General features: G+C 43.1%; 1 protein-coding gene across 19 annotated transcripts in view; it reads left to right on the forward strand.

The window, feature by feature from the left end:
• The first annotated feature begins 672 nt into the window (after positions 1 to 672).
• Positions 673 to 26,163, forward strand: part of KMT5B (lysine methyltransferase 5B) — a 71,971-nt gene continuing 46,480 nt past the window's right edge. For 3 of the 19 annotated variants that reach the window (XM_071217930.1, XM_071217936.1, XM_071217941.1), the window contains exons 1-2: positions 1,065 to 1,540; positions 21,136 to 21,371. In XM_071217930.1, the coding sequence (XP_071074031.1) occupies positions 21,212 to 21,371 (160 nt within the window). In that variant the 5' untranslated portion in view covers positions 1,065 to 1,540; positions 21,136 to 21,211. Of the gene's footprint in view, positions 880 to 959; positions 1,541 to 1,673; positions 1,877 to 21,135; positions 21,372 to 26,163 lie in introns of those variants that run through there. The other 16 variants (XM_071217929.1, XM_071217935.1, XM_071217938.1 and 13 more) reach the window with 14 other exon arrangements.

A 26,163-nucleotide genomic window follows, 5' to 3' on the forward strand; every position in this document is an offset into this window, starting at 1 on the left:
TCCACCAGTACATTTCTCTCCCCTTTCCCTAACACATTCCTATTGACTTGCCCCGGGCCGTCCTCTTGTCTCCCCAGATTAAATCTGGGGCAAGTTTGGGACCTCTGCCCCGGTGGCGATCCCGGTTTTCTCCCTGGAGATACTCAGTAGCTGCTTTTATTATTTACAGACCGTATTCTTCACTAGAGTTCGGGTGATGACCGACTGGCGGTCACAGAGGTCATCTAACCGCTCTGTGCCTCAGTTTCCCCGCGTGTAAACTGGGAATAACCATGATCGCCGCTTCAAGGGGTGGTCGTAAGGAGTAAACGCAAGCAAAGGAGAGTCCCACACCAGGGCCCGGTGGAGGGTAGGGACTATACATACCCTCATTATTGTTGTTTTGTCATTATTGTCACGTTGCAAGATCCCAAAGGGAGTGGCCCCATGCCATCCCGGCAGCGGCAGCTCCTTGCGCACAGAAGCTTCTCAACAATCTGCCTGCACTAACTACACGTCTGGAGGAGGAAGCTGCTTCTTGGACGCTTGCACTTCCCAATTACAGAGCGAAGGAGAAATCTCCCCCAGCCCCGGAAAGCGCCACCCCAGTGCCGGGCACACAGTAGGTCCTCAATAAATGGTCGGTGATACGAGTGACCCGATTCCTGCGCGCTCACTACCCTCCTCCCTCCCACACGCTTCGCGCTGTAATGCTCAGGCTGCCCACATGGTTTTTAAGGGTGTATCTGCTGCCAACGACACCCATTCCCACAACAAAGAAAATCGCCTCCAAGGGGCCACCTCCCCTCGGCGCAAGCAGCAGGCACGGCGGGCGAGGCTTCCCCCTCCGCCGACCGGCCGCCCCCCGCCCCGGCGTCCCCGGCTCGGGAGCTGTCCCTGGTAGGTGCAGGTGTGCGAGGATCCCCAAGCGGGGAGGCGGGCGCGCAGGGGCCCCGCAGGGACGGCCGGACAGCGGCCTCGGGAACTAGGTGGCGCCCGCGGGCGCGCGGCGACGCCGCCTCCAGCCGCGATTTAAAGGGCAGCGAGGGGCGGAGGGATTCCTCTTCGCCGACTGGCCGGCCCGCGGATCCCTCCGCCGCGAAGGTGAAGCGACGGCAACGAACCGGCTCGTTTGCTCGAAAGTCGCTTTTTGTCCCTCCGCCCTCGGGAGCACCCGGTAGGGGACCTATTTTTTCCTCGGGTTTCTCCGCCTCCCCCGCCACCCTCCCCCCCCCCCGAGGGAACCCGAACAAGAACCCGAGGCGGCCGGGCCGGTGACTTGGGATCGCGAGGACGGGGAGCGGCTGCACGCCCGTGGGTGTCCCTCCGCCGTTGGACGGCCGGTACGGACTTCTTTTCGTATCCTTCCACCGTTCCCGGGCGGCGTCCGGGTGGCTCACCGGGGACGGCGACGCATCTGCGGGTGCGGACGGAGAGGCTCGGGGCTATGAGGTGAGGCCGCCCGGGGGCCAGAGGAGGCACCGCGCGGCGCGAGGACCCAGGCCGCGGAGCACCACCTGGCAGATGCCTTTCGGACCCCGCGGCCGCGCGCGAGCCGGAGGTGAGGCCCGAGGGGTGGCGGGGCGGCAGTGGCCCGAGGCGGGGGGTTACGCTCGAGGCGGGGGGGCGCGGCGGAGGCGGTCGGGTGGGGAGCGGGGGGGGGGCTTCGGCCCCGGCTGGGACTTATTTTTGCCGTCCGCGGAGGGGGCGGGCGGTGCTGCGGTCAGCGCCGCCATCTTGGATTTTACTCTCCATTTTTCTCTGGAATTATTTTTTGGTGATTAATTTTCGGGGGGGACAGGAAAGTGTCGCCCGGCAGCGCGGGTGCCCCATCCCCAGCGGCCGGACAGCGGGGCCCGCGGACGCGCCCCAGGAAGGAGCCGGGCGGCGCCGGGCGGTGAGTCGGGAGGCGGGCGGACGCCGGCGCGGGGGTGTGCGGGGGCCGGCCGCGGGGCGCCGGGCGGGGGCCTGTGGGGCCGCGGGTGGGCCCGACCTGAGGACCCGCCGGCGCGGGGCGAGGCCGCGGGCGGGGGGGAGGGGCGGCGCCGCGGGCGGGCGGGGGGCCGAGGGGGCCGGGGCCGGCGTCGGGGCGCCCCCCTCCCGGGCGGCCGGGGCGGGCCCGCGCGCGGCCGGGGCGGGGACGGCGCGCGGCGCTGCAGTGGTGGCCGCCGCCGGAAGGGAGCGGTAGCGGCCGCCGGGCCGGGCCGCGGCCGCACGAGGGGAGCAGCCCGGCCGCTCGCGATTGGCGGACTCTGTTTTCCCTCTGCTCCAATGGGCGCCCGCGGCCCGGCTCGCCCAATCTGCGGCCGCCGCCGCGCTCGGCCCTGCGCGGTTGTTGTTGTGGCCGGAGCCTCCCTCCTGCTTCCTCGCGAGCGCGTCCTCCGGCCGGCCCGGCTCCGCCAGCCTCTCCGGCTTTCTGGCCCGCTCGGCCTTGGCTGCCGGCTCGGTGACGAGAGCTCCCCTCCCCGCTCGGCGCCCCCTTCGCCGGCATCTTTGGGTCCCGAGAAAACTTGGGGGGTCCTCCGAGAATGGTTGTGCTTTCCATGTATCCAGAGATGAGGTGTGTCCTTGTCATTCGCGTCTCGGAAAGGAAAAAGGAAACAGCTCGACCCAGCTGACTGGAACGAGACAGAACCAAGTTGGACCCGGAGAAATGTATTTTCTCTTTATTTGGGTTCCTTTGACGCCGTTCTGGACCTATTACTTAATGATCCACTGAACGGTGAAACTTTAGGAGTAACGGGGGAGGGGGCAGGGGTGTCTGAAAATGTGCGCTTTGAAGTTAATATGTTACAACTTGCCGAATGTGATTATTTCTGGGGGAAGTTTTTCCTCAAGAATAGTGGCTGGATTGATTATTGTCGTTGGGATTCTTTTTATCTGGACGTTTTTAGATTTAAACTATTTTGGAATAAAGAGTAGTTAAACCTGGCCTTAGAGGTCTGAAGACAACTGCGAGGAATCGTCAGAGGAAAGTGTGCCGGCTGTAACTTCCCTTTAATCTTTAATATTGAGAGCACTCCTTTGGTTTTTGTTCACTAATAGCCAAAATAAAATATTTTTTAAAATGTGGGGGGACATCCTTTTGCGTGAAATAATTTCAGGTGATTAGAGCGTGTTTAAAAGAGTTGCTGTCATAGATACAAGTTTACTTTGTATCTGAAGGTTTAGCAGTGTGAACCACAGGTGTGAACCCTGTCACTGTTTTACTTTAAACTACTCTGGGGCTCCCTATATACCAAGTTTAAAGTCCACAAACGCTTACCCAGCATGTGTGGAAACTCCAGGGGTTTGCTTGTTTGTTTGTTTGTTTTTCTCTCAATTTTCAGTTTCCCAACATTCTATTCCCCCTTTCCCACCTCTAGCCCCACTAGTTTCCCATGCTGGATGCATTTTGGCCATGTCCTGTCTAGCATCCCCACACCTTCTCCTACAACACATACTCATCCCTTAACCTCCTGGGTAAAACTTTCCCTCAAACACACACATACGTATATACATACATATTCAGGGCCAGGCCCAGTCAGGGGAATCTCTATGCTCTCCAGATTACTATATTGTATTACATTTGGCCTTTACTTTCCCATCCCTTCTACTGACTAGTGAGCTGTTGGGACTTAAGTTATTTATCTTGTACACCCAGTGGCTGGTAAAAATAGGTGCTGTCAGTTTATTAATTTCCAAGTTATTAAGCTTAATTAATTTTTTTCAAAATACGGCTATTCTAATGTAATTTTTAAAACATTAAAATAGCACAACTGAATTTCAGAGTAAGATTGATTAAAACAGAGGAGTACTATGGATACCCATTCTTTAAGAAGAGAGGAGAGTTAGGCTGGATTTTTACCCTTAAACTTTGAAACCAAGCTCTTCTTTTGAAATCATTTCCAACAGCACTCGTACATATATTTTCATTTCCCTTCTCTTTATCCATTGCATTGCTTTTGCTTTGAATGCCCCACACTTGTATGAAATACTGATGGGCAGGACTGGGGGAAAGGTGACATGGTGTGTGGGGGGTGGCAGAGTATTCATGTAGGGGAAAGTGTATATACACATGAAGGAACTTTAGTAGGTTTTTGTCTCAACAGGGAGAAGTTTTATAGGTGGGGGTGTTTGTAAATTTTCCCTTGGGTCATATAAATCTGATTTTTCTTTACGTGAATACCTGTATATGGGTTTATAGAATATGTGTGTGTGGCTGGGTTGTGTTGTGTTGCAAAGAGATTTGTGTATGTGGCATCAGTGAGCAGCTCCCGGTCCCCAAGAATGTCCTACCCCCTTCTTACCAGAGTGAATCCTTTCAGGTAGTCAACTTTGATGTTATCTTATGCCTCTATACCATAGGAGCTTTCTTTTCTTTACTCACCAAAATCCTTCTCATCCATGGGAGAGAACTGCAGGACTGTACCAGCCCTAGAACACTAGTTCTTAAGAGTTGTTCCTACCAGTTACTAATAACATATTACGGAGACAGAACCATGTGTCGTCCATCCATACACACACACCCATGACACTGTTCACCGCGTGGGCTATGTTAAGTGAATGCCAGGAGACACCCTTGATGTTTGTGCACCGGGCGATTGCATCTCAACTACAGCTCTATGTGGCAGGAATTAGTTTTATGGATAAGATGATCTTTCCTTTTTCAGCCTGAATTTTGATTACTTGTTATTTTAGGGGTTAAAAAAAACTTGTTTTATAAGTCTTGATGTAGAAAATGGTTTTAATTGCTATAAGAAGTACAAACCAAAATAAAGATAAAACATTTTAACTAGCCAGTGAACAACTGCAAATGTTAGGGAGTTAGAATACAATGATTTGGAAAGCAACATTTTTTTTTTGGATATACTCCTACATTGATATCTTAAAACACATTTTCTGTTAGAAACTCTTTAAGTATTAAGTATGAATTCAATACTGCATGTTTAATGGCTGAGTTCCTTTGAACTATGCAAAGAAGCATTCTCATAAGCTAGTAGAGAATATCCTAGGGCTTTTCATGGGGGAAAGTTTAACAACTTCCTTTGAATTCTTTCTGACAACTCCACACATCCCACCAAAAATCCTACAAATCTATTTTTACCTTAGTTCTTGCTATAATGCCTTTTCCTCCCCATAACTGGTGTTTCCTAGAAAATTAGAAATATTGGCTGAGAGGAAAGATCATGCCTGACCAATAACTAACCCCATATCTGGCTCTTAATTTGACCTGAATTTCTCCTTGTCTTAGTCAAAGTATATTTTTCACTTACAAACATATCTTACTTTATGCAACAGTTATGTTCCCAAATTTAGGTCATGCACATCTTATTTTAAGTGTATTACACAATTTTACTATTTAAAGGCATGCTGTAGAGAGAATCCATCTGTACAGTAAAGACTTACTACCTGATGTATTTTTGCAAATCCACATTGACTTTTCTTAAATTTCTAAAAATTTTTTGAAGTATATCACACATGCATGAACATACAGGAACAATAAGTATATAGTAATAGTTTGAACTTAGAAAACAAACATACAAAACATCATGCAGGGCTTTCATGCCTCACCCTGCCACCAATATCTCACATTGTTGGTAACATTTTTAACTAATGTTTAAAGAGCATCCTCAAAATACTACTACTGACCAAAGTATCTTACATTTGGTGTACTTTTTCCCCCACGTTGCCTTTTAACATTAACTTCAAAAAAAAAAAACTTTTAACTTTTATGTTTTTCTTCTCTTATTGCTTAGAGGCAGTGAGTTAGGGTAGAGGATATGTTATCTGTGTGCGTTTGTGAAAGAACCAGGAACCATTTGCATCATAGTACTGACCTTCATGCTCTCTGAAAATACTCTCCAAAAAGTCACAGAGTCTATAGTCACTAAATTAGAATGCTCTGCCACTTTCCTTCCATGGGGCCAGAGGGCTGCTAGGACTGCCAGGCCAGTTTGGTCACTCACTGCCTCTGCCCCAGGCTCCATAGTCTACCCATTGGGCCTGGCTGGGGTCTCTGAGATAAACTCAAAACACGGAGCTGTCTTAGAGGGCTGCCTGTAAATGTATGGCTCCCGAATATAAATATAATTCTGGGGATAGAGGAAGGTCCAATAGAGTAAGAATCAGTATCTGTGTTCCACTCTGTGCTACTCTTTTTGTGAAATGAGACATTGAAGGGTTAGGCTTCAGTGTTTTCTTTTTTTTTTTTTTTTAAAGATTTATTTTTATTTTTATTTAATTCCCCTCCCCTCCCCCGGCTGTCTGTTTTCTGTGTCTTTTTGCTGCGTCTTGTTTCTTTGTCCGCTTCTGTTGTCGTCAGAGGCGCGGGAAGTGTGGGCGGCGCCATTCCTGGGCAGGCTGCTCCCTCCTTCGTGCTGGGCGGCTCTCCTTATGGGTGCACTCCGTGCGCGTGGGGCTCCCCTACGCGGGGGACACCCCTGTGTGGCACGGCACTCCTTGCGCGCATCAGCTCTGCGCATGGGCCAGCTCCACACGGGTCAAGGAGGCCCGGGGCTTGAACCGCGGACCTCCCATGTGGTAGACGGACGCCCTAACCACTGGGCCAAGTCCGTTTCCCGGCTTCAGTGTTTTCACCTGAAGTCACTTCCAACCCTAAATAAACCTCTTTCTCATATCTAAGAGCTATTTTAATCATATTTTGACATTTCTTAATTGGTTTACACAGTTCCTCTGTGTATTTCATGTAGTTTTCCCTATTTGGGGAAAAAGTTATTAAATTTATGGTATAGCTTACAATCAGTTGGGGTTTTTTTTCATATATGCACCTTTTTTTTTCTTAGATTTTTAAAATATATTTCTCTCCCCTTCCCCTCCCCCCCCCCCCCCCCCCGCCACCATTGTCTGTTTTCTGTGTCCATTCACTCTGTATTCTTCCGTTTCCACTTGCATTCTTGTCAGCAGCACCAGGAATCTGTGTCTCTTTTTTTGTTGTTGCGTAATCTTGCTGCGTCAGCTCTCCATGTGTGCGGCGCCACTCCTGGGCAGGCTGCGCTTTTTTCACGCAGGGTGGCTTTCCTTGCGGGGTGCATTCCTTGCGTGGGGCTCCCCTATGCGGGGGACATCCCTGCGTGCACGACACTCCTTGTGCACATCAGCTCTGTGCGTGGGCCACCTCACCACACAGGTCAGGAGGCCCTGGGTTTGAGCCCTGGACCTCCCATGTGGTAGGCGGACACTCTTATCAGTTGAGCCAAATCCGCTTCCCCAGTTGGGTTTTAAAATTGAAAAACTAGGGTATGTCAGTGGTCCCACAGGCTTGGTTCTTAAGATCTATGTGGCGCCCATATGCCAGTTGCATCTCCATCATGTCTTATTTTCTGTATTATTTTAGAACAGTGAAAACAAAGTGAACAGCTCTCAGGAGTGCTCACTAGTGATCGGCATCTTCAGTTGTGGCTCCAGAGTAAGCCCAGACAGCAGCCAGAACACTAGGGCCTTTGAGCCAGCCTCACTACTTAGCAAGTTGACCTCAGGAAAGCACCTTCATTTCTGTACTGCGGTCTTCTCGTTTTCAGTGATAATACCTGTTCCACCTACGTCGGGTTGCTGTGCTCATGAACCCTCAGTTATGTCTCATCAGGTGAAACAAACAGATCTCTGTTCTACCTTATGCCACCCCTGAAGGAACCCCTGTTCTGCGGATCTCTAATGGCCCTGGGGTTGCAGAGTCCCCTTCATTGTGCTTCCTATCCTGCCCCCTACTTTCCTGATCTTGAAATACCCGTTTTTCTCACTCTTCCCCTTTAGTTTCTGCCAGGTACCACGCCCCCTGCCCGCCTGTCCTGAAAATGGTAGCTGCTGTGCGCCCTCTAGTGTTCCTGTACACAACCAATATTCCAGCACCACGAACAGTGCCCGGTGGGACCCGGAAGGTTCTTAATAAATATTTGCTGAGTTGAATGGTTTCCAGGTCTGCGAAATGATTACTATTATTTTTCTGATTGATATAGCAAGATTGAAGTATTTGATACAGTTTCATCATCTGAGTAATATTTTTGTTTTCAAAGAATTGCGTATGCTGCATGGTGTGGAAGGATATATATATTTTAGCAGGAAAACTCTTAAAAGGGGAGCTTCCCTTGCTGAAGGGTAAAAGAGAGCCTGATCCCTCAGCCAGTGAAGTCTGGGAGTAGAAGAACCCTAAGGAAACCTCCTAATCTCTCCTCCCTAAAAAAGAGAAACCCAAAAAGACCGCAGTCCATGTCCTAGAGGATTTAGACAAAATTGGTTGCCTCAAAAAGTACTTGTTTGAAAGATGTAAATTGATGTCAGGAATGTTTTGGGCAAAAAGAGGTGAGCTTTTCTTATGTTTATGTTTTTATTTTCCTACTCATCTAATATAAAATCTACTCCCATTCTTCTCTCTCCTGGCATCCCATTAGTTTCCTTTATTGCTTTTACCAAAATTTCTACTTACATATTTATTTCTCTTTCCACTCTGTGCTATGAGATTTGTGAAAGCAGGAACCAAATCTGTTTTGTTCTAGGGACTTACTCTTCAAATACAGGACAGAGTGTGTTTAAAAATTTATTGGGGTCAGCACTGTATTGCTTTCTTATATGGTGTTAAGAGTATACAGTCTGTCCACTGGACTTTGGCTTAATTTATTCTAATGCTGTAAGCGTTGATTTCCTCCTTTGTAAAAAGGGAGTGGTAGTCCTTGTATTGTGTGTGTGTTCAAGGCCTGTGATGTGATGCATATGAAGTGATGAGCACAGTTTTTGGATCATAGTATGTAGTAAGAGCAACAGTGTAGAATGGTGCCCAGAAAACTCTTCTGCCCTGTATGGCAAGACTTTCCTTGGGGCGCTCAGTTCCTTGTTCACAGCCTGAGCAGGTGTCTGGCTGTGCTAGGCTCTGAACAGCACAAAATGCTAAAAATGGGGATGTCTATTTTGCAAGACTTATCTGTCTCTCAGAATGTTTTGTGTGTCTCTTTCTCATCTTTTTATTACCTTCTCTCTTTCCTTTTCCTTTCACTTAATTGCCCATGATAAAGATAAACTTTTTTTTTTAAATTTACTGGAGGCACAGTACCAAGCTGTTTGTTTTCAACTAAGACAGCTTTTTGCTCTGAAATTCTGTGATTCTTTGAATTTAGATAATGCTGAAGTGTTTGATAAACAGTGAAGTCCCATTGTGTTGATCTGTTCTTGAGTTCTGACATTACAGCTTTATCTGTCAAATTTATCTCCCCTTGTCAAATTTAGCAAATCTAAACTTTCTCCTCTTCCCTGCAAACCTGTTCTTTCTGTATTCCCTAACTCAGTTAATGGCAGGCTTGCAGTCTCCCAAACAAAAACTCTTGCCCCAACTAGATTTTTTGACTCATTTTGAGTTCCTTTCTCTTCCTTGCCACCAGTATCTAATTTGTTACCAAGTCCATATCTTAAACGCCAAAGCTTTCCTATCTTCCCATTCACTGCTCTTTTTTGCTGCTAGCTTCCTAATGATCTGCCTGCCGCTAATCACATCGTCTTTTACGAGAGTGATTCTTTCTAGAACACGACTGAGAAAATTCTCAAAAGAAAAGTTTGTCAGTTACTTTTACAGGGTTGTGAGTATTAAATGATGAAACAATATAGAAGCTCTAAATGTAATTGCAGCCATTGTTTATTTTTGTTGTAAAAAGGAATGGAGTTACATTTAGAAAATAATATTTGATTTACCGGATACAGCATACTCTCTTCCACTGTAACAAAACTTATAGCCCCTTGGAATGTTGGTAGGAGGGGGTGTAGCTTTGTATAAGCTTTAAGTTGTGCACTGCTGCCAGAAATTGCATTCTTTCTCTTCAGGAGCCATATGAATACCAAAACTGATGCTCAGTTCTATCATAAATTAACACTCCCAGTCCTTTTTTATTCTGTTGAAAATTTGTAAATACTTTTTTTAATGGGTGAGGTTATACGATTTTTTTTCTTGTAAGGGGTTAAGGTAGGATGGGGAATGGAAAAGAACTTTCTGCTTGATTGCTAAAAGGTCTGTGAATGATAGATCCACATACCTGGCTTTCTCTGTTTCTGCCTTAGTTACTTGGAAAGAGGAGACCATTGGAAACCTTTATTTTATTAGCAGCATCTGCTCTTCGTTAGCTTTTCTTTCTCCTGTTGATCCAGTGACTCTAACCAGAACCTTGAGAATCCCTTCAGAAACCTTACCTGCTGCATCTTCCTGGTCTCCCTCAGAGCCATCTGTAGGCTCTCCTCCTGTTTCTTGAGATTTTCCTGTCCTTTACATCCTCTGACCATTGCCTTAATTCCTCCACCCAGCACTGCTTACTTGGAGAGGTGCTGCAGCTTCCTGATGGCACTGCCTGCCAGCCCCCAGGGCTGCCGTTGTGGTTCAGCCTCTTCAGCACTGTCAGAGAATGCGTTCTAAAGCACACATTGGATTCTCTACTTCCCTCTTTTAAACTTGAGCTTCTAGGTACCACTCTTTTTTTTTTTTAAGATTCATTTTTTATTTACTTCTCTCCCCTTCCCTACCTTCTCCCCCCCAGTTGTCTGCTCTCTGTCCATTCGCTGTGTGTTCTTCTGTGTCCGCTTGTATTCTTGTCAGCAGCACCGGGAATCTGTGTCTCGTTTTTGTTGCGTCAGCTCTCGGTGTGTGCGACGCCATTCCTGGGCAGGCTGCACTTTTTTCTCACTAGGCGGCTCTCCTTACGGGGTGCACTCCTTGCGTGTGGGGCTCCCCTACACGGGGAACACCCCTGCGTGGCGTGGTACTCCTTGCGCACACCAACACTGCCTATGTGCCAGCTCATCACACGTGTCAGGAGGCCTTGGGTTTGAACCTTGGACCTCCCATGTGGTAGGCAGACGCCCTGTCCGTTGGGCCAGCTCCACTTCCGTAGGTACCACTCATGATCTGACTCCTACCTTTTTCTTCAACCTCACAGTCTAGCCAGGCACGCTTTTTATACCTTGTATATACCCCTCTGTTCCCTCTACCTGGAAAGTCTCAGTCATTCATTCAACAAATATGTTTCCCTATTTTGAGTCCTGGGAATGGAGCAGTTAATAAGAGACAGTCCCTCTTCTTGAGGAGCTTCCATCCGGTGCGAGCATATCCACAGTAAACATTTTGTACTGGGGGTGGAGAGTACCTCTGTGTTAGAGGTGTTTTCTGGTGAGAAGAGGTGGCTGCTGTTTAGGATTATAAGATGACATTTGAGCACACATCTGAGTGAAGGGGGGAGGAGTCTTGTGGATACCTGGGTTAGCGTGTTCTAGGTATTGGGGATAGCAACTGCACAGAATTTTCAAGAAACTTAAGTAAGGAAGCCTTTCTGTCTGAAGCAGAGTGAGTGAGGGGGAAAGGGCAGGCAGTGAGGTCAGTCAGGGAGGTAGCTCCCATATAGGGGGTGCTTCCCACGTGTAGGAGGTCCTTTCGTGAGAACTTATAAAAATGTAGTCCTCATAACCACCGTGGGATATAGTACTCTTGTTAACTCCCTAATAGGGTTTTATGTCATTTAATCCTTGTGCCAAACCTAGGAGGTAGGCCCTGCTCTTTGATTTTCACAGGAGGGCTTAAAGGAGCCAGATGACTTCTCTGTGGTCACATAGCCAGAGAGTAATGTGTGGAGCTAAGTGGGACCCAGGCACTTTGCCTCCAGACCCACCTTCTTAACCACTGCAGCAAAGTGCATGACCTGGAAGACGCAGGCTTGGCCTGTAAGACCCGGCCCAAGATTACCTTTCGGAAGTTGTTCCTGGACCTTGTCTTCATCCAGGAAGAAGGGATTGTTCTTTAAGCTTTCCTGGCTTCTAATCGAGGAACTGTTGAGCTGGAAGGCTGTATTTACAGTCTTTTGACACTAGGCGGCACCTGTTTATAGAAAAATGAAATGCTGAATTAGGTCCCAGAATACAGCCACAAAGGAAGCATTCTTGATTTCTTTATTTATAGACACTGCTAGGCAAGCAGATGGATCATATGTGGAAAGGCTGGGGAGCACTGTTGGTTTTTCCAGAATTTCCCTCAATAACCAGATCAGCTAAAACCTTTTCTTTGGAAATACTGAGAGAGTTGAAGATAGGAAATGTCTTCCTAATCAAATTCTTCATTGTAGTACATATTCATCAGTAAGCAATATTTTCCAAAATAGGGCCGTTAGAGAGGAGTTATTATTACATTTCCAGCTGCAGACCAGTGGTCAGATAAGTACGTGTAAGTTTTGCAAATGTCTGATCATAGGCTTACCTCTAGTGGTTGCTTTGCTGTTCACAGTGTTTTGCTAAAGTGCAGAGGTGAAAAATTCTGTATAATGGTTTTAGTTTTCATTTTTATTATGAATTAGTTTTTATTTAAATAGAAAAACGTTCTGTCTTACATTTCTAGGGGAGATCTTGGTTATCTGGCTTAGCATAGTGCTTGTGTGATTGGATGTGTAGTTGAGAGGCAAGATTTATCTTTAAAATCCTCATCGCTTTCTGTAACCTTGTTTCATACCTGTAGTTGAAGGAAAAATATTTTTTTTTAAGTTTATATAACCTAAGTGTCCAGAAACAGATGAATGGATAAATAAAATACAGTATATCCATAAAACAGCATATTATTCAGCCATAAAAAGGAATGAAGGAGAGTAAGATGTGGCTCAGGCAGTTGAGTGCCTGCTTCCCACGTCGGGGATCCCAGGTTCAGTTCCCGGTGCCTCCTAAAAACAAAGCAAAATAAAAAAACAACTTGGGAGCTGAATGGGCTCAGTGGTTGAACGCCAGCTTCCCATATACTAGGTCCCAGGTTCAATCCCTGGCCCTGGTACTTCAAGAAAAAAATGAAGTTCTGATACATGCTACAACATGGATGAACCTTGAAAACATATGCTAAAGCAAAGTATACCAGATACAAAAGGACACATACTGTATGATTCCACTTATATGAAACATCTAGAATAGGCAGATCCATAGAGACAGAAAATAGAATAGAGGTTACCAGCAGCTGGGAATACAGGGGAATGGGAAACTATCACTTAATGGGTACAGAGTTTCTGTTTGGAGTCATGAAGAGTTTTGCAAGTAGTAATGGTGATGGTTGCGCAACATTGTAGATATAATTAATACCATGAATTGTATGCTTAAAATGGTTCAGATGGCAAATTTTTTATATAAGTTTTGTCACAATAAAATTTTTTAAATGATGAGAGCTTGTCACAAGGATAGAGGAGCCAATTTGAAGGAGCTCCCAGTGGCTAAGTCTGGAAAAATACTTTTAATAGTGATGGATATCAGTAATCTATATAAATACAATAAAGTCAATATTTATAGTAATAGATTGTGGTCCATTTTTTAAAAATGTATTTAAAAACAACTTTTTGAAAAATTTTAAGATTTACTTTTTAAAATTATTTCTACCGCCCCTACCTTATTGTTTAAGCTCACTGCTCTGCCTTTTTGTTGTATGTTCTCTGTGTCTGCTCATCTTTTTTTTTTAAGATTTTATTTTTATTTATTCCCCACCCCCCCAATTCTCCCCATTGTCTGCTCTCTGTATCCATTCGCTGTGTATTCTTCTGTGTCTGCTTGTATTCTCATTAGGCAGCTCCAGGAACCAATCCTGGGACCTTCCAGAGTAGGAGAGAGGCGATTACTCTCCTGCGCCACCTCGGCTCTCTATTCTGCTTTGTCTTCTTATTTTCTCTTCTTTGTGTCTCTTTTTGTGTCATCTTGCTGTGCCAGCTCTCCACATTGGCCGGCCCTCCTATGCAGGGCAGCACTTCTGCGTGGGGCCACATTCCCACATGGGCTGGCACTCCACATGGGCCAGCTCGCCCTCACCAGGAGGCCCTGGGCATTGAACCCTGGACCTCCTATATGGTAGATGGGAACCCAATTGGTTGAGCCGCATCTTTTTCTCTCATCCTCTTTTTAGGAGGCATGGGAACTGAACCTGGGACCTCCCATGTGGGAGGGAAGTATCCAGTCCAGGACTGCCATCTCCAGTCCTTTTGTTCTATCTCTCGTTGTATTTCCCCATGTCAGCCCGCTGTGCAAGCCTGATGTCTTGCTCATCTTCTTTAGGAGGCACTGGGAACCAAATCTTGGACCTCTTGTGTGGCAGGCAGGTGCCCACCTGCTTGAGCCACGTCCAGCTTCCCTGGTTGTGTTTTAAAAAAATGTTTTTTGTCTGGCTGTTTTCTGTGACACATTGGAATTTATTGTTTTTGTTTTGTTTTGTTTTTTGACCCATTGGAATTTTACGTATTTTTGGAGTCCGATAACTATAAAGTATTTAGCTGCCATTTAAGTGACCACACACTTGATGGCTGGAAAGAAGTTTAGTTTCTTATGTTCTGGAGGCCAGAAGTTCAACATCTGTTTCACTGGGCTGAAATCAAGATGGTAGCAGGGCTAGGCTCCCTCCATTGCCTCTAGGGGAGAATCTATTCCTTACCTTTTAGCTTCTGGAGGCTTCTGGCTTTCCTTGGCTTGTGACCATATCATCACCCCACTCTGCTTCTGTCTTCGCTTGCCCATCTCTGTGTGAGTCAAATCTCCCTTTGCCCTTTCTCATAAGGACACATGTGATGGCATTAAGGGCCCATCTGGGTAACCCAGGATAATGTTATCTCTTAAGATCTTAAATTAATCACTTCTTCAAAGGCACTTTGTTTCCTTATGAGGTAACATTCACAGGTTCCAACTATTAATATTTGATATCATTGGGGAAACATTTTTTCAGCTTCCTCCTGTAAAAAGCAATTAACTCAGCCAGTCTGGCTTGATGAGTAGTTTTAAAAATTTAATGAAGGTATCTCCAGCATCATTTTATCTGAAAAAATGATGGAGTGGGAAGCATTGGAAGCATTATTAAGCATTGGTGGGGAAATCCTTGGTTTAGGCTCCACTCCTTGGCTGTCCAAATTGGGCATTGCCGCTTGAGGCTGCTCAGAGAAAGCTGTTGAATCTGCTGAAGCAGGATGTCAATGTGCTTGACTCTACAGAAGCTGGAGAAGGAAAGCAGAAAAATACTTTTAATAATGATGGATATCAGTAATTTACATGCATAAGGACTTACACTTTGGCAGCTCCAGTTTATAACAGCAGTTTTGCTTTAAGTAAAGGCATAATTGTGAATTCAGAGAAACACAAATCCCCAAGGCTTTTCTTCCTTAGCACTAATAAGAAATAAACTACTCTGACAGGTCATCTAGCTTCTCAAGAAACAAATTTTAAGGTTACAGGTTTGATCATGAATTCATGATAGTTTTTTATTAAACCGGCAACAGTGCAATTGTTCCATCAAACTGTAATTGTGTCTTCTGATGATACATTGATTACAAATACTTCTGACCACTTTGCAGTGTTTCTTAGATTGGCCTGATCTCAAGACTTACTGCTATAGGATTCCATCGAGTCTTTAATATGTATTGATTGCAGATGGATTTGGAATAGTCACTCCTAAAGACTAGTTTGGAATTCTTTGGTGTATTGTAGAGTCCTTTTGAAAGTCTTGGGTTTTAGGGGAAAGGCCAATAACTAATGGGGCTTATAGGAAGTAGTTTGAAAATAACTTGCTATTGGGTGTGATTTTCACATGTGAGATAGGACGTGTGAAGACCTAAAGGGGAAATTGATTTTTCCTTACCATGGGGCATTGTTGGAACTGACACTAAAACTGAGTCTGTTGATTTCTGGTCCATTGTGGGTTTTTTTCTTATTTGCTTTTTCCCTATTCGAACAATGATTGCTCTCTATTTGTATGCTTTCATATTTTTATTTGCCTTTCTTGTGCTTATTTTAAATTTAAAGCTCCTGGGAGTGCAGGATTGTGACTCTTTAGCATCACAAAGTGCACAGGTGAAAGTATTTAAAATTTGTGAAAGTATTTTAGTAACTTATTAGACTTGCTGAAGAGTGTATAACATTTTAGAAATTGATGACTTTAACTTACAAATAAATAATGTAGAAAGGCTTTTGTGTAGTCTGCTTAAAGTGATTTTTTTTCCTTTTATTCATCTTCAGTTTCTCCGATTTCATAAGTAATATTTGTTCATTTTGAAATGTTGAACCTTTTGAAGAATGTGTCCTATTAACAGATAAAAGTTGGCTTGTAATCTCATTTCCCAGATATAACACCATTAATCTTTTGATGTATCGAATTGTTTTCTTACTAAATTGTTGTTGAAACACTTGAAAAATGTTCACTTTGCTTTTCTGAATAAAGATTTCCAAAAGTGCTCTGGCAGGCTATAGCCTTTTTTCTTTTTCTTTTTTTTAATGTGTGCTAACTTTTCAACAGCTTGGGGATTGTTTCCTTGTACTGGATAATTTCTGTAAGATAAACTATCTGTAGACAAGTTCAATATGTGGACTGGTTAGGGAGTTTTTGGTAATGTCACAGGAGTTACGTTAAAATTCTTGATAGTCATTCAGAATCGGTGTGTTTATTTTTCGGGCAGATTTTTTCCAAGTCCTGGCTTGTGTTTAGGACATTTAAAAGGAAAAGGGAAAAAAACAACTCCTAATAACTTCAAGTAAAATAAGGTTGGAATCAGAGTTCTCAAATTGGGCAGGAGCAGTTAATTCCAAAGATGCAAAGCAGTTTGTGATCCCACATGTGTCTCTACAGGGACTGACTGGAAGGATGGAAGCCATTGGCAGTTATTGAGGCCCATCCCTGCTGGACAGAGAGCTGCCCTTTATGGGAAGTGGGTACATCCCCCCCCCCCACTTTTTTTTTTAAGTAACAGGCTTTGTATTTTTGTTTTATCCTCCGATAATAAGTAAATAGGTTAGCTGTAGATACTTTGGGGGGAAATAATACAAAGGAAAACGTTAATACCATTCCTCCATAGATAACCATTGTTTAGCAATTTGGAATGTATCCTTTTAGGCTGTATGTGTTTGGGGAGGTGCTTTTTACCTTAGTGGTAATTTAATAAAGTTGGGGGTTTCCTCTTTAAAATTCTTTGCATTTTAAACAGTTTTCCATTATGTTTTTATTGAAATGTCCTCTTGACTTCAGTGTCTGGCTGAATTGGGTGGGATAAATCTCCTAGGGAAGTTGTAGGGCGGGATGGGTGGAAGCAGGGTGCTGACCCTCTGCGAGTGAGTCCTTAGAGCCTGCCTCTGGCTTTCTGTGAATACCTACACATAGAGGGAGCAGAGCCTTCCACGGTACCCCTTAGGACTGCCCTGTTATTCAGATGATCTTTATTAATCCATTCCACAAAATTATCTGATTTTATCTTGTTTTTAAAAATTTTAACCAAGAGCCAGTAAACCCTCTCAAGGCATACTGCTCTCGGATTAGCTGATGTATTCCTGTTCTCTCCCACCCCCACAATTTAATTTACATAAATATTCTTTTTCTATTTGAAACAATGATATCAGAACTATGGACTCTTAGTCATTATTCCTTCTGTTCCCCTTGTCATCTGTTACACCACACTGGCCCCCTCTGTCTTTCCATGCTCATCTTCCCTGTCCTGCCCTCCTGCACGCTTCTGCCTGGCTTTCCCCTCACCTCCCTTAGCTCTCTTAGAAAGAACCACCATCGCCCACCCATCACCACATTCTCTGTGCCCTTTAAATTGCTTTCTTTTCTCCAGGGTCTGACATTTATTTGTTCATTTGTGATTTCCTAGTGCTTTTGTCCACCAGAATGTAAGGATGAGTGAGGACACAAACCGTATCTAGTTCTCTGCTATATCCTCAAATGCCTGGAATGTAGTAGATGTCTAATAATTATCCTGACATTTTTATATTGGGAAATCAGAAGAGAGAAAGATTGTAGCTATTATGACATTTAAGGGGTGACCAGTATTTCTTTTTTGAAAAAATTTGAGGGGAAGGTATAAATTTGAAGTAATTTTTACTTCTGAATATAGTCAGCAGCCACTTAGCTCAGATACTGTTAAGCAAGCCAACACCAGCATGGCGTTTCCCTGTCAGCTGGAGGAGTTGTGTGCTGGAGGAGACCACACTCTCTTTTTTTGGTTGGGCCGGGGCTTCTGTGGTGGGCTTGAAGCCTGCAGGCATTGCTGCCACTTCGTGCCTTCTACCCTGTTTCTCCATAGTTGCCTACCATGCTGGCTTGTGTTCACATTTTGAAATTCTGTCACCATCTTTATTATGTGTGTCGCCAGCTATGTGTTCCTATAGGAAAGATAGCACCAAGAAGTGCAGACTCCACATTTGGGAGGGCAAAACAGTGAACTGATACTTAGCATATATACGTTCATTTTGAGCTAAAATTTTATAAATAACCCCACAATTATTGATAGCTTTATTAGAACTGCTTTACAAAATGTTCACTTGTAAATTAAGGTCTTTTGCCTTAATGACAGCTGCCATTATGTAGCCATGCACATTGTTGGAGCCTCTGCTAGAATATATTCAGCATGTGCTTTGCACCTTGGTAAAGTTCTCCCACCTGCTGTGATTGGCAGCAGTGGCTGTCATACTAAGGTACTTCCAGTTCAAACAAAATAATATCAGTTGGCCACGATTAAATGAGACTTGAGGTCACAAATTTGTTCTGGTTGAATTCATTGACCCACATTTAGTTGAAGTTATACGTAAGATAGAGTGGCTCTCAGTTTGTGTTCCATGAACTGGGCTGAAGTGTGCTACTGCTAAAATGATTTTTTGGTGAACTTTTCTTAATCCTCAGGAAAAAAATTAAATTGATAGGTACAAATTTCCTCAAATTAAAATTTTTCATAGTTTTTAAAAAAATGTTAGTGTCTGTTCTTAACAGATGATAAGTGAATGAGTTTTAAGTAACTTAGAGTAATAGTTCTCACACTGGAACTTGCATGAGAATCACCTGGAGAATTTATTAACACACATATTATGAGCCTCACCCTAGATTTTCTGTTTTGTTGTTTTTAATCTCCATTTAGGGTGTTGATTTCCTTATCTCCTCCCAATACATATTCTTCATACATTTCATGTGGAAATCTGAGTTGGGGCTTACAGGTTCTCCATACAGATATAACTTGCTATTTGTTGTGTTGATTAATTCTATCTAAAGCCAAGTTTCTCTCTTCTGTATAGTTATACTTTGTCTTATCAGTGAGGAATATCAGGGCTTCTAAGAGTCTTAGAAACACATTCTTCAGTCATCTCTAAGTTGTGGTAGCTGACCATTCTTGGGATGGGTTTCTTAAAGGACCAAAGCTCCTTGTTCTTTTCCTGAAAAATGCCAACAGCGAACAGTAGGAAGGTTAGCACCTATGATTCTTGCCATGTCTGTACCTGTGCGATTTGCCACAGGATCCTCTCTATCCACGTGATCTGATAGAATTGTCTCTCTCGCTGCCTTTGACACCACGAACATTTTGAGAAAGAAGAGGATTTGAAGAGGTAGGGATAACAATTTTTATTTACAGGAAAATAATGATACAGAAAAAATTTGTTAAGCGGTTTAGACTACAACCTGATTTATTTATTCTCATCATTTGTGTGCCTCTGATCTGTTATGTGCTAGATTGTGGGGTGAGAGATAAGAGAAGATTCTTGACCTTAGGGGCTCTCAGTCAGTTAAGAAGGCAGACATGTAGACAGTTAACAATAAAGTGCCAGAAGGGCTTTCACAGAAGTTTTATAGCAGGGGTATCCAACTGGATTTGGCAGTGAGCATCGAGGAAGGCTTCCTGGACAAGAAATTAGCCAGACATAAGACATGAGTGGTAGTCTTCCAGGCAGAGAAGCAAGGTTAAGAGAGTCAAGTTCTCTTCACCTTTATGCTTTTAAAGTATACTACTTTGAGTTCTATGACTTTTCTCAAGTATAAATATAGTTTCTTCTGATAATTAGCAGAAGAGCAAGTATTAAATTTGATTTTTTTTAATTTTAAGTCTTTAGCTTATGATTGTGATGCATGAACAGTTTTACCCATCCTTTCCATTTATTTAATCAGCATTTCTCTAGGTTTCATGAATCCTACTAAAATAATCAGAAGTTCACAAAGTTAAATTCTGTTAAATAGTGAAGGAACCAGGAGAAAAGGAAATCTTAGAGAGCAGTTATAAAAGTATCTTTAGTCAGGTGGTGGTGTTTTTTTCCGTTTACCTAAACATGTCTGTCACATGCACGTCTCACCCAACTGATTCACACAAATATTTCTGTCATTTGAAGGAGACCTGAGGTCAAGTAGAAATTAGTGTTTTGCATTTGTGTTGGATATCATAAGGGTATGTCCAAATACGCATTTCGGGGGGTGGTACTTACAAGTAACTTAGCATTGGTGTTTTTTCTGTGTGTTTGTGAAAAGGGAAATTAAGCCTTATCTCGAGTGCTGAGAAGTCTAGCCTTGATTGTGCTGCAGACTGATTGGGTGGCGTTGGACATATTCCCACACCTCTCTGGTCTCAGTTACCTTGGCATGCTGGAGTGCTCTCAAAGTCCCTTAGGCTCTGAAGGTGTATATTTTTAACCCTTACTTAGGATTTTTTTTGTCTGACTTATATACTATTAAAATGAAGTTCTTTACTTTTCTTATTCTTGTCCCTCTCCTTAACTTTGTTTTTAAATTTAAGCTATGGCTAGTGAATACATAGCAATGAATAAATAGCATAACAGGTGTCCCTTGCTGTTGGGTACAAAGATTAATCTAGTGGGGTATATGGGAACCGCTTATATTTTTTAATGTGACATTTTGTGTGATCTGTGTATCTTAAGAAAGGTAATAAAAAATGAAAAAAAAATTAATCTAGTTGCCTTCTCTTAATCTTTTCTTGAAACAAAAGAGATAAATAATGTCTTTGTAGTTTACTCACGGAATTGTTAGAGCTTTACCAAAATGTGTAATTTGAGCAGGTTATATAGAGAGAGCTATACCTAGCTGTCAGCACAGTGAACAAGCAATCTTGATTCTTATTAAGTAAATATAAGTATTGAGCACATACTGTTTTATAGTCACTATTCTGAAAACAGGAGCCAAACAATACAGAATGAGTCCCTGCCTCATAGAGTATAAATTCTGATCAGAGTCAGGAGGCACCTTAGTCCTAATACACAGGACTTAGTGTTTTTGGGAGGGGCCAAGATTGTATTAAAGAGTGGCAACATTACTTACTAAACTACTTTTTAATACTTTGTATCTTTCTCAAGTATCTGTTTAGCATGGTATTTCCTGTATTTACCTATTTGGGTTTTTTTGTTTTGTTTTGTTTTTTCATATTTTGTTTCTGTTAGGAGAGAACATTGAAATTATTCTCTAAGCTATTTGAAGAGAGTGACTAAATGCACCTGGGTCAGGCTGTCTGTGGGTATGAAGTGGTTGGGAGAATCCAAGAACATGGTGGTGAATGGCAGGAGAAATGGAAGCAAGTTATCTAATGACCATCAGCAGAATCAGTCAAAATTACAACACGTGGGAAAGGACACCCTGAAGACTGGCAAAAGTGCACTTGAGAGGAGGTCAAGCAGATGTATGTACATGATTAAACTATCAATGTTTTGATTGCAATATGGGGTAAAAATTCTTTTCAGTTTGTAATGCGTATTCTGTCTTCAATTTTTAACATTCTTTCCGTTAATGGTATATAGTGTAACTCTTTCAAAGTTATGTCAATTTTTATTCTTGTCAAACATTATGTAAAACTTAAGGTTACTGTTTAACATGCTTTTCTATGCACAATTTTAAATTATATTTTGTACTATTTATACCTCAATGATTATTAAAGTACTGCTACTGGGTTTCTTACCAGTTTAAACTTTTTTTTTTTTTAATATTTGATATTACTATAAATGTGTATTTCTTTGGTAACTTCCATAATGTTTCATGGAGCAAGAGGAATCGCGAAGTCAACTCTAATTTTTATGATTAAGTGAAATGGAACGTAGACAGAACTGATTGCTTTATGGCAGGCGTGACATGTAGTAGCTGTGTATTCTGTTAAACAGTGAGCAGTTGTTTATCGCTACTGTGAAATAATGCTGATTATTAATAAGTTATTACTTCTATACCTCTTGGTAAGAATGGGACTACTTTTTGAAATTTCATGATTCTTAAAATTGTAGATTTGGTACATATTTCCTAGTTCTAAAAGTAGTAAAATATCTGAGATAAATATAAACCTAAGTAGGCAGCTATATGAAAATTGTCCAAAGTGTATAACCATGTTAATGAAAACAACTTTTCAGGTTTTTGTTTTTCCTAAGGTTAATCTAGCCATTTTTTAATATCTTTAGTTTGTGTTGAAAATCTGTCTGTTCCAAATAGATTTGGATAACTTGGGAGTTTTCTCCAAACTCAGATAGATTGAACCAGTTATGATTCATTTCCTTTCTCTTACCTTTTAGGGGTTTATGCTTGTTCATTGGGACCAGGTTTCCCTTAACTGTTCCACGTCAGATCAAGTCATTGCTTCTGTAGAAGACCAGGCAGAAATCCCTGCTTAGAATAGGAGTAGGGAGTGAGTGCAGGACTGAATGAATTGTCCTCTGCATGGATACCTCCTTACTCTTGAAGGTGCTGCCAGTACGCACCCTTATTCTCTCACCTCTCAGTATTTCATGGGAGCCTGAAGGAACTGAGAAATATGTAATGAGATGGTACAGAAATGTAATACAGGTGGTAGGTTGAATCGTGTATCCCAGCAAAACCAATGCTGTCATTCATAATCCTCATCACTATGCATGTGAGCCCATTGTAAATAGTACTTTTTGAAGATGTTATTTTTAATTGAGATGTGGCAAACTGAACCAGGGTGAGTCTTAATCTGGAATTCTGGAGGCCTTATAAAGATAATCTGGAAGTCAAAGGAATCAGAAAGAGCAGAAAGGAGAGCACATCTCCATGGGACCGGGCCAGATATAGAAGCCAAGAAACCCTAAGGATTGCTGGCAGCCAGCACCAGAAGGCTACAGACTCTGGAAGAAAGTTATCTTGATTTTGGACTTCTAGCCCTCAAACCATCAGCCATTAAATTCGTGTTGTAAAGCCAGTTCTTTGTGTGATATTTGTTACAGCAGCTTGGCAACCTAAGATAGACTGTTTTCTACTGTATGGGTGCTCTGGTCAGTAAATAGGCATGTCCAACTTTTAAGCAAATCCCTATTGTTCTCCTTAAATACTACAGAAAGCTTTCCATTTGAGGCTACAATCTGCTTAGTCACAAAATAATTAGTTTAATTGTTGGAGATACATATGAATTTAGAAAATGACAGCTGTATAAATAGATTAGAGTGTTTTTGTTTGCCAAAGGGATGCCGATGCAAATTACCAGCAATTTATTGGCTTTTATCATGGGGATTTATTTAGGGGTAAAAGCTGACAGTTCCAAGGCCATGAAATGTCCAAATCAAGGTATCAGCAGAGATGCTTTTTCACCAAAGTTAGCTACTGTTGATCCTGGTGTGTTGCCACATGGTGAAGTTAGATGGTCACTGATCTCTGCGAGGCTTCATCCTTCCCATCCAGGCTCACAGTCTCCTCTTTAGCTGCTCCATGGTCCCAGCCTCCTAGGGCTTCATGCTTAAGTGATCCTGTAGTCCTCTGTCTCCTGGCATAGGGCTTGTCCCTTAGGGCTTCAATCCTTGCAATTCCCTTTTCCTCTGAGTGTCTGTTTATATTAAATCCAGAAAGGGGGTGGAGACTCAACCTGAGTCATGCCTCACTGACACAGTCCAATAAAAAGCCCTGCAGCAGTCTTAACAGGTAATCTAATCAGAGACCTCTCAACTGAATTTAATGCAGTCAAAGGGTATCACACCCAGAAGAATGCATTAGTTTACAAACATGATCTTTCTCTTTTGGGGATTCATAAAATAATCTCGAACTGCCACAATTAGGAAAACCCAGGGAATGTGAAGATGGACAGCATCACATTGAATGTGACTGGGCAAGAGTGGTGCAGAAGAGGCAATGATGAAAAGAAATGGAAGAGTACAACATAGCGCTACAACTTAGATAAAATGCAATGACTTCACTTATCAAAGGATTCCAAAATTCATGAATCAAAACTGACAGAAATGAAGGATTAAATAGTCAGTTCAGCAGTAACTATTGGAGACTTCAATCCCACTTTCAATAATGGATACAAGATCCCACTTTAAGTAATAGATAGACCGAAGATCAACAAGGAAATAGAGGACTTGAACAACACCATAAACCAACCAGATTTAACAGACATTTGTACAACACTCCACCCAACAACGGGAGAATACGCATTCTTCTCCGGTATACATGGCACATTCTCTGGGATAGAGGGTTCAGGGTTTGGTGCCCAGGGCCTCCTGGTGAAGGCAAGCTGGCCCAAGCGGCGAGCTGGCCCACGTGGGAGTGCTGACTGACGCAGAGAAGCTGGCACAGCAAGATTATGCAACAAGAGACACAGAGGAGAGACAATGAGAAGACACAGCAGAACAGGGAGCTGAGGTGGCACAAGAGGAAGATTGCCTCTCTCTCACTCTGGAAGGCCCCAGGATCGGCTCCCAGAGACGCCTAATGAGAATACAGGCAGACCAGGAAAGAACACACAGCAAATGGATGCAGAAAGCAGACAGTGGGGACGTGGGGGAAGAAATAAAAAGTCTTTTAAAAAAAGATTGAAATGATACAAAGTATTTTCTCCAACCACAGTGAAATGATAATAGAAGTCAGGAGCAGAAAGAAATTGGGGAGATTCAGAACTATGTGGAAATAACTTCTAAATAACTGGTGGATCAAAGAAGAAATCAAAAGGGGAATTAGGAGATACTTTGAGATAAATAAAAATAAAGACTCAGCATACCAAAACTTATGAGATGCAGCTAAAGTGGTGCTTAAAGGGAATTCTATAGGGGAGCAGATATAGCTCATTGGTTGAGCACCTGCATCCCATGTACGCGGTCTCAGTACCTCCCCAAAAAAGGAAATCTATAGATGTAAATGCCTATATTTTAAAAAGATAAATGTGAAATAAGTAACCTAACCTTCTATCTTAAGACATCAGAGAAAAAATAAACCCAAAGCAAGCAATAGGAAGAAAATTATAAAAGTTGGAATGGAAGTTAATGAAATAGAGAATAGAGGGAAACGGACTTTGGCCCAGTGGTTAGGGCGTCCGTCTACCACATGGGAGGTCCGCGGTTCAAGCCCCGGGCCTCCTTGACCCGTGTGGTGCTGGCCCATGCGCAGTGCTGATGCGCGCAAGGAGTGCCGTGCTACACAGGGGTGTCCCCCGCGTAGGGGAGCCCCACGCGCAAGGAGTGCACCCATAAGGAGAGCCGCCCAGCACGAAGGAGGGAGCAGCCTGCCGAGGAATGGCGCCACCCACACTTCCCGTGCCGCTGACGACACAGAAGCGGACAAAGAAATAAGACGCAGCAAAAAGACACAGAAAACAGACAACCGGGGGAGGGGAGGGGAATTAAATAAATAAATAAATAAATAAATAAATAATAGAGAATAGAGGACTAAAGAAAATGAACAAAACTAAAGGTCAATTCTTTTAAAAAGTTATAAAAATGGACAAACCTGCACGAGGCTAACCAAGAGGAAAAAGAAGATGAATTACTAAAATCAGGAATGAAAGGGAGGGCATTACTACTGACTTTATAGAAACAAACAAGTTAGCTAACTTAGGTTAGATGGACAAATTCCTAGAAAGAAACAAATTACCAAAATTAACTCAAAAAGAAATAAAAAATCTGAATAAACCTAAAGCACATAAAATGATTAATTCTGTATTCAAAAAAACTACCCACAAAGAATATGACTTCACTGGTAATTTCCACTGAATGTGTAAAGAATGACTACTAGTAGTGGTAAGTTTGTGGTAAGATCATGTGCTTAGAGCTAATCCATTCCTATGGGTGTAAATCTTTTGTGGGTGGGACCTTACTTTTGATTAGATTATTTCAGTAGGGCATGACCAGGGTGGATCTTAATCTTCTTATTTGAGTCTTTTATAAATGGGATGAATATGGAAAGGGGAGCCACATAAACAAAAAAGACACCAGAGCTCAGAGAGAAACCTCCGGAATCTAAGAGATAAAGCCCCGGATGGAATAGCCAGAAGCTGAAAGCAACAGAGCTTGAGGAGAAAGCAAATACCAGAGCCTGGAGGAAAAGGCAGAGACCAGCAGACACTGCTGTATGCCTCTCTGTGAGACAGAGAAGTCCATAGATTGCCCTCAGCCAGGTCTTGGGAAGAGAGCATCATCTGATGCCTTGACATTTTTCTGAGCCTCAGAACTGTAAGCTTTCAAGCTGATAAACTCCTGTTGTAAAAGCTA

This window comes from Dasypus novemcinctus, chromosome 10 (genome assembly GCF_030445035.2).
Source record: "Dasypus novemcinctus isolate mDasNov1 chromosome 10, mDasNov1.1.hap2, whole genome shotgun sequence".
Classification (NCBI taxonomy): domain Eukaryota; kingdom Metazoa; phylum Chordata; class Mammalia; order Cingulata; family Dasypodidae; genus Dasypus; species Dasypus novemcinctus.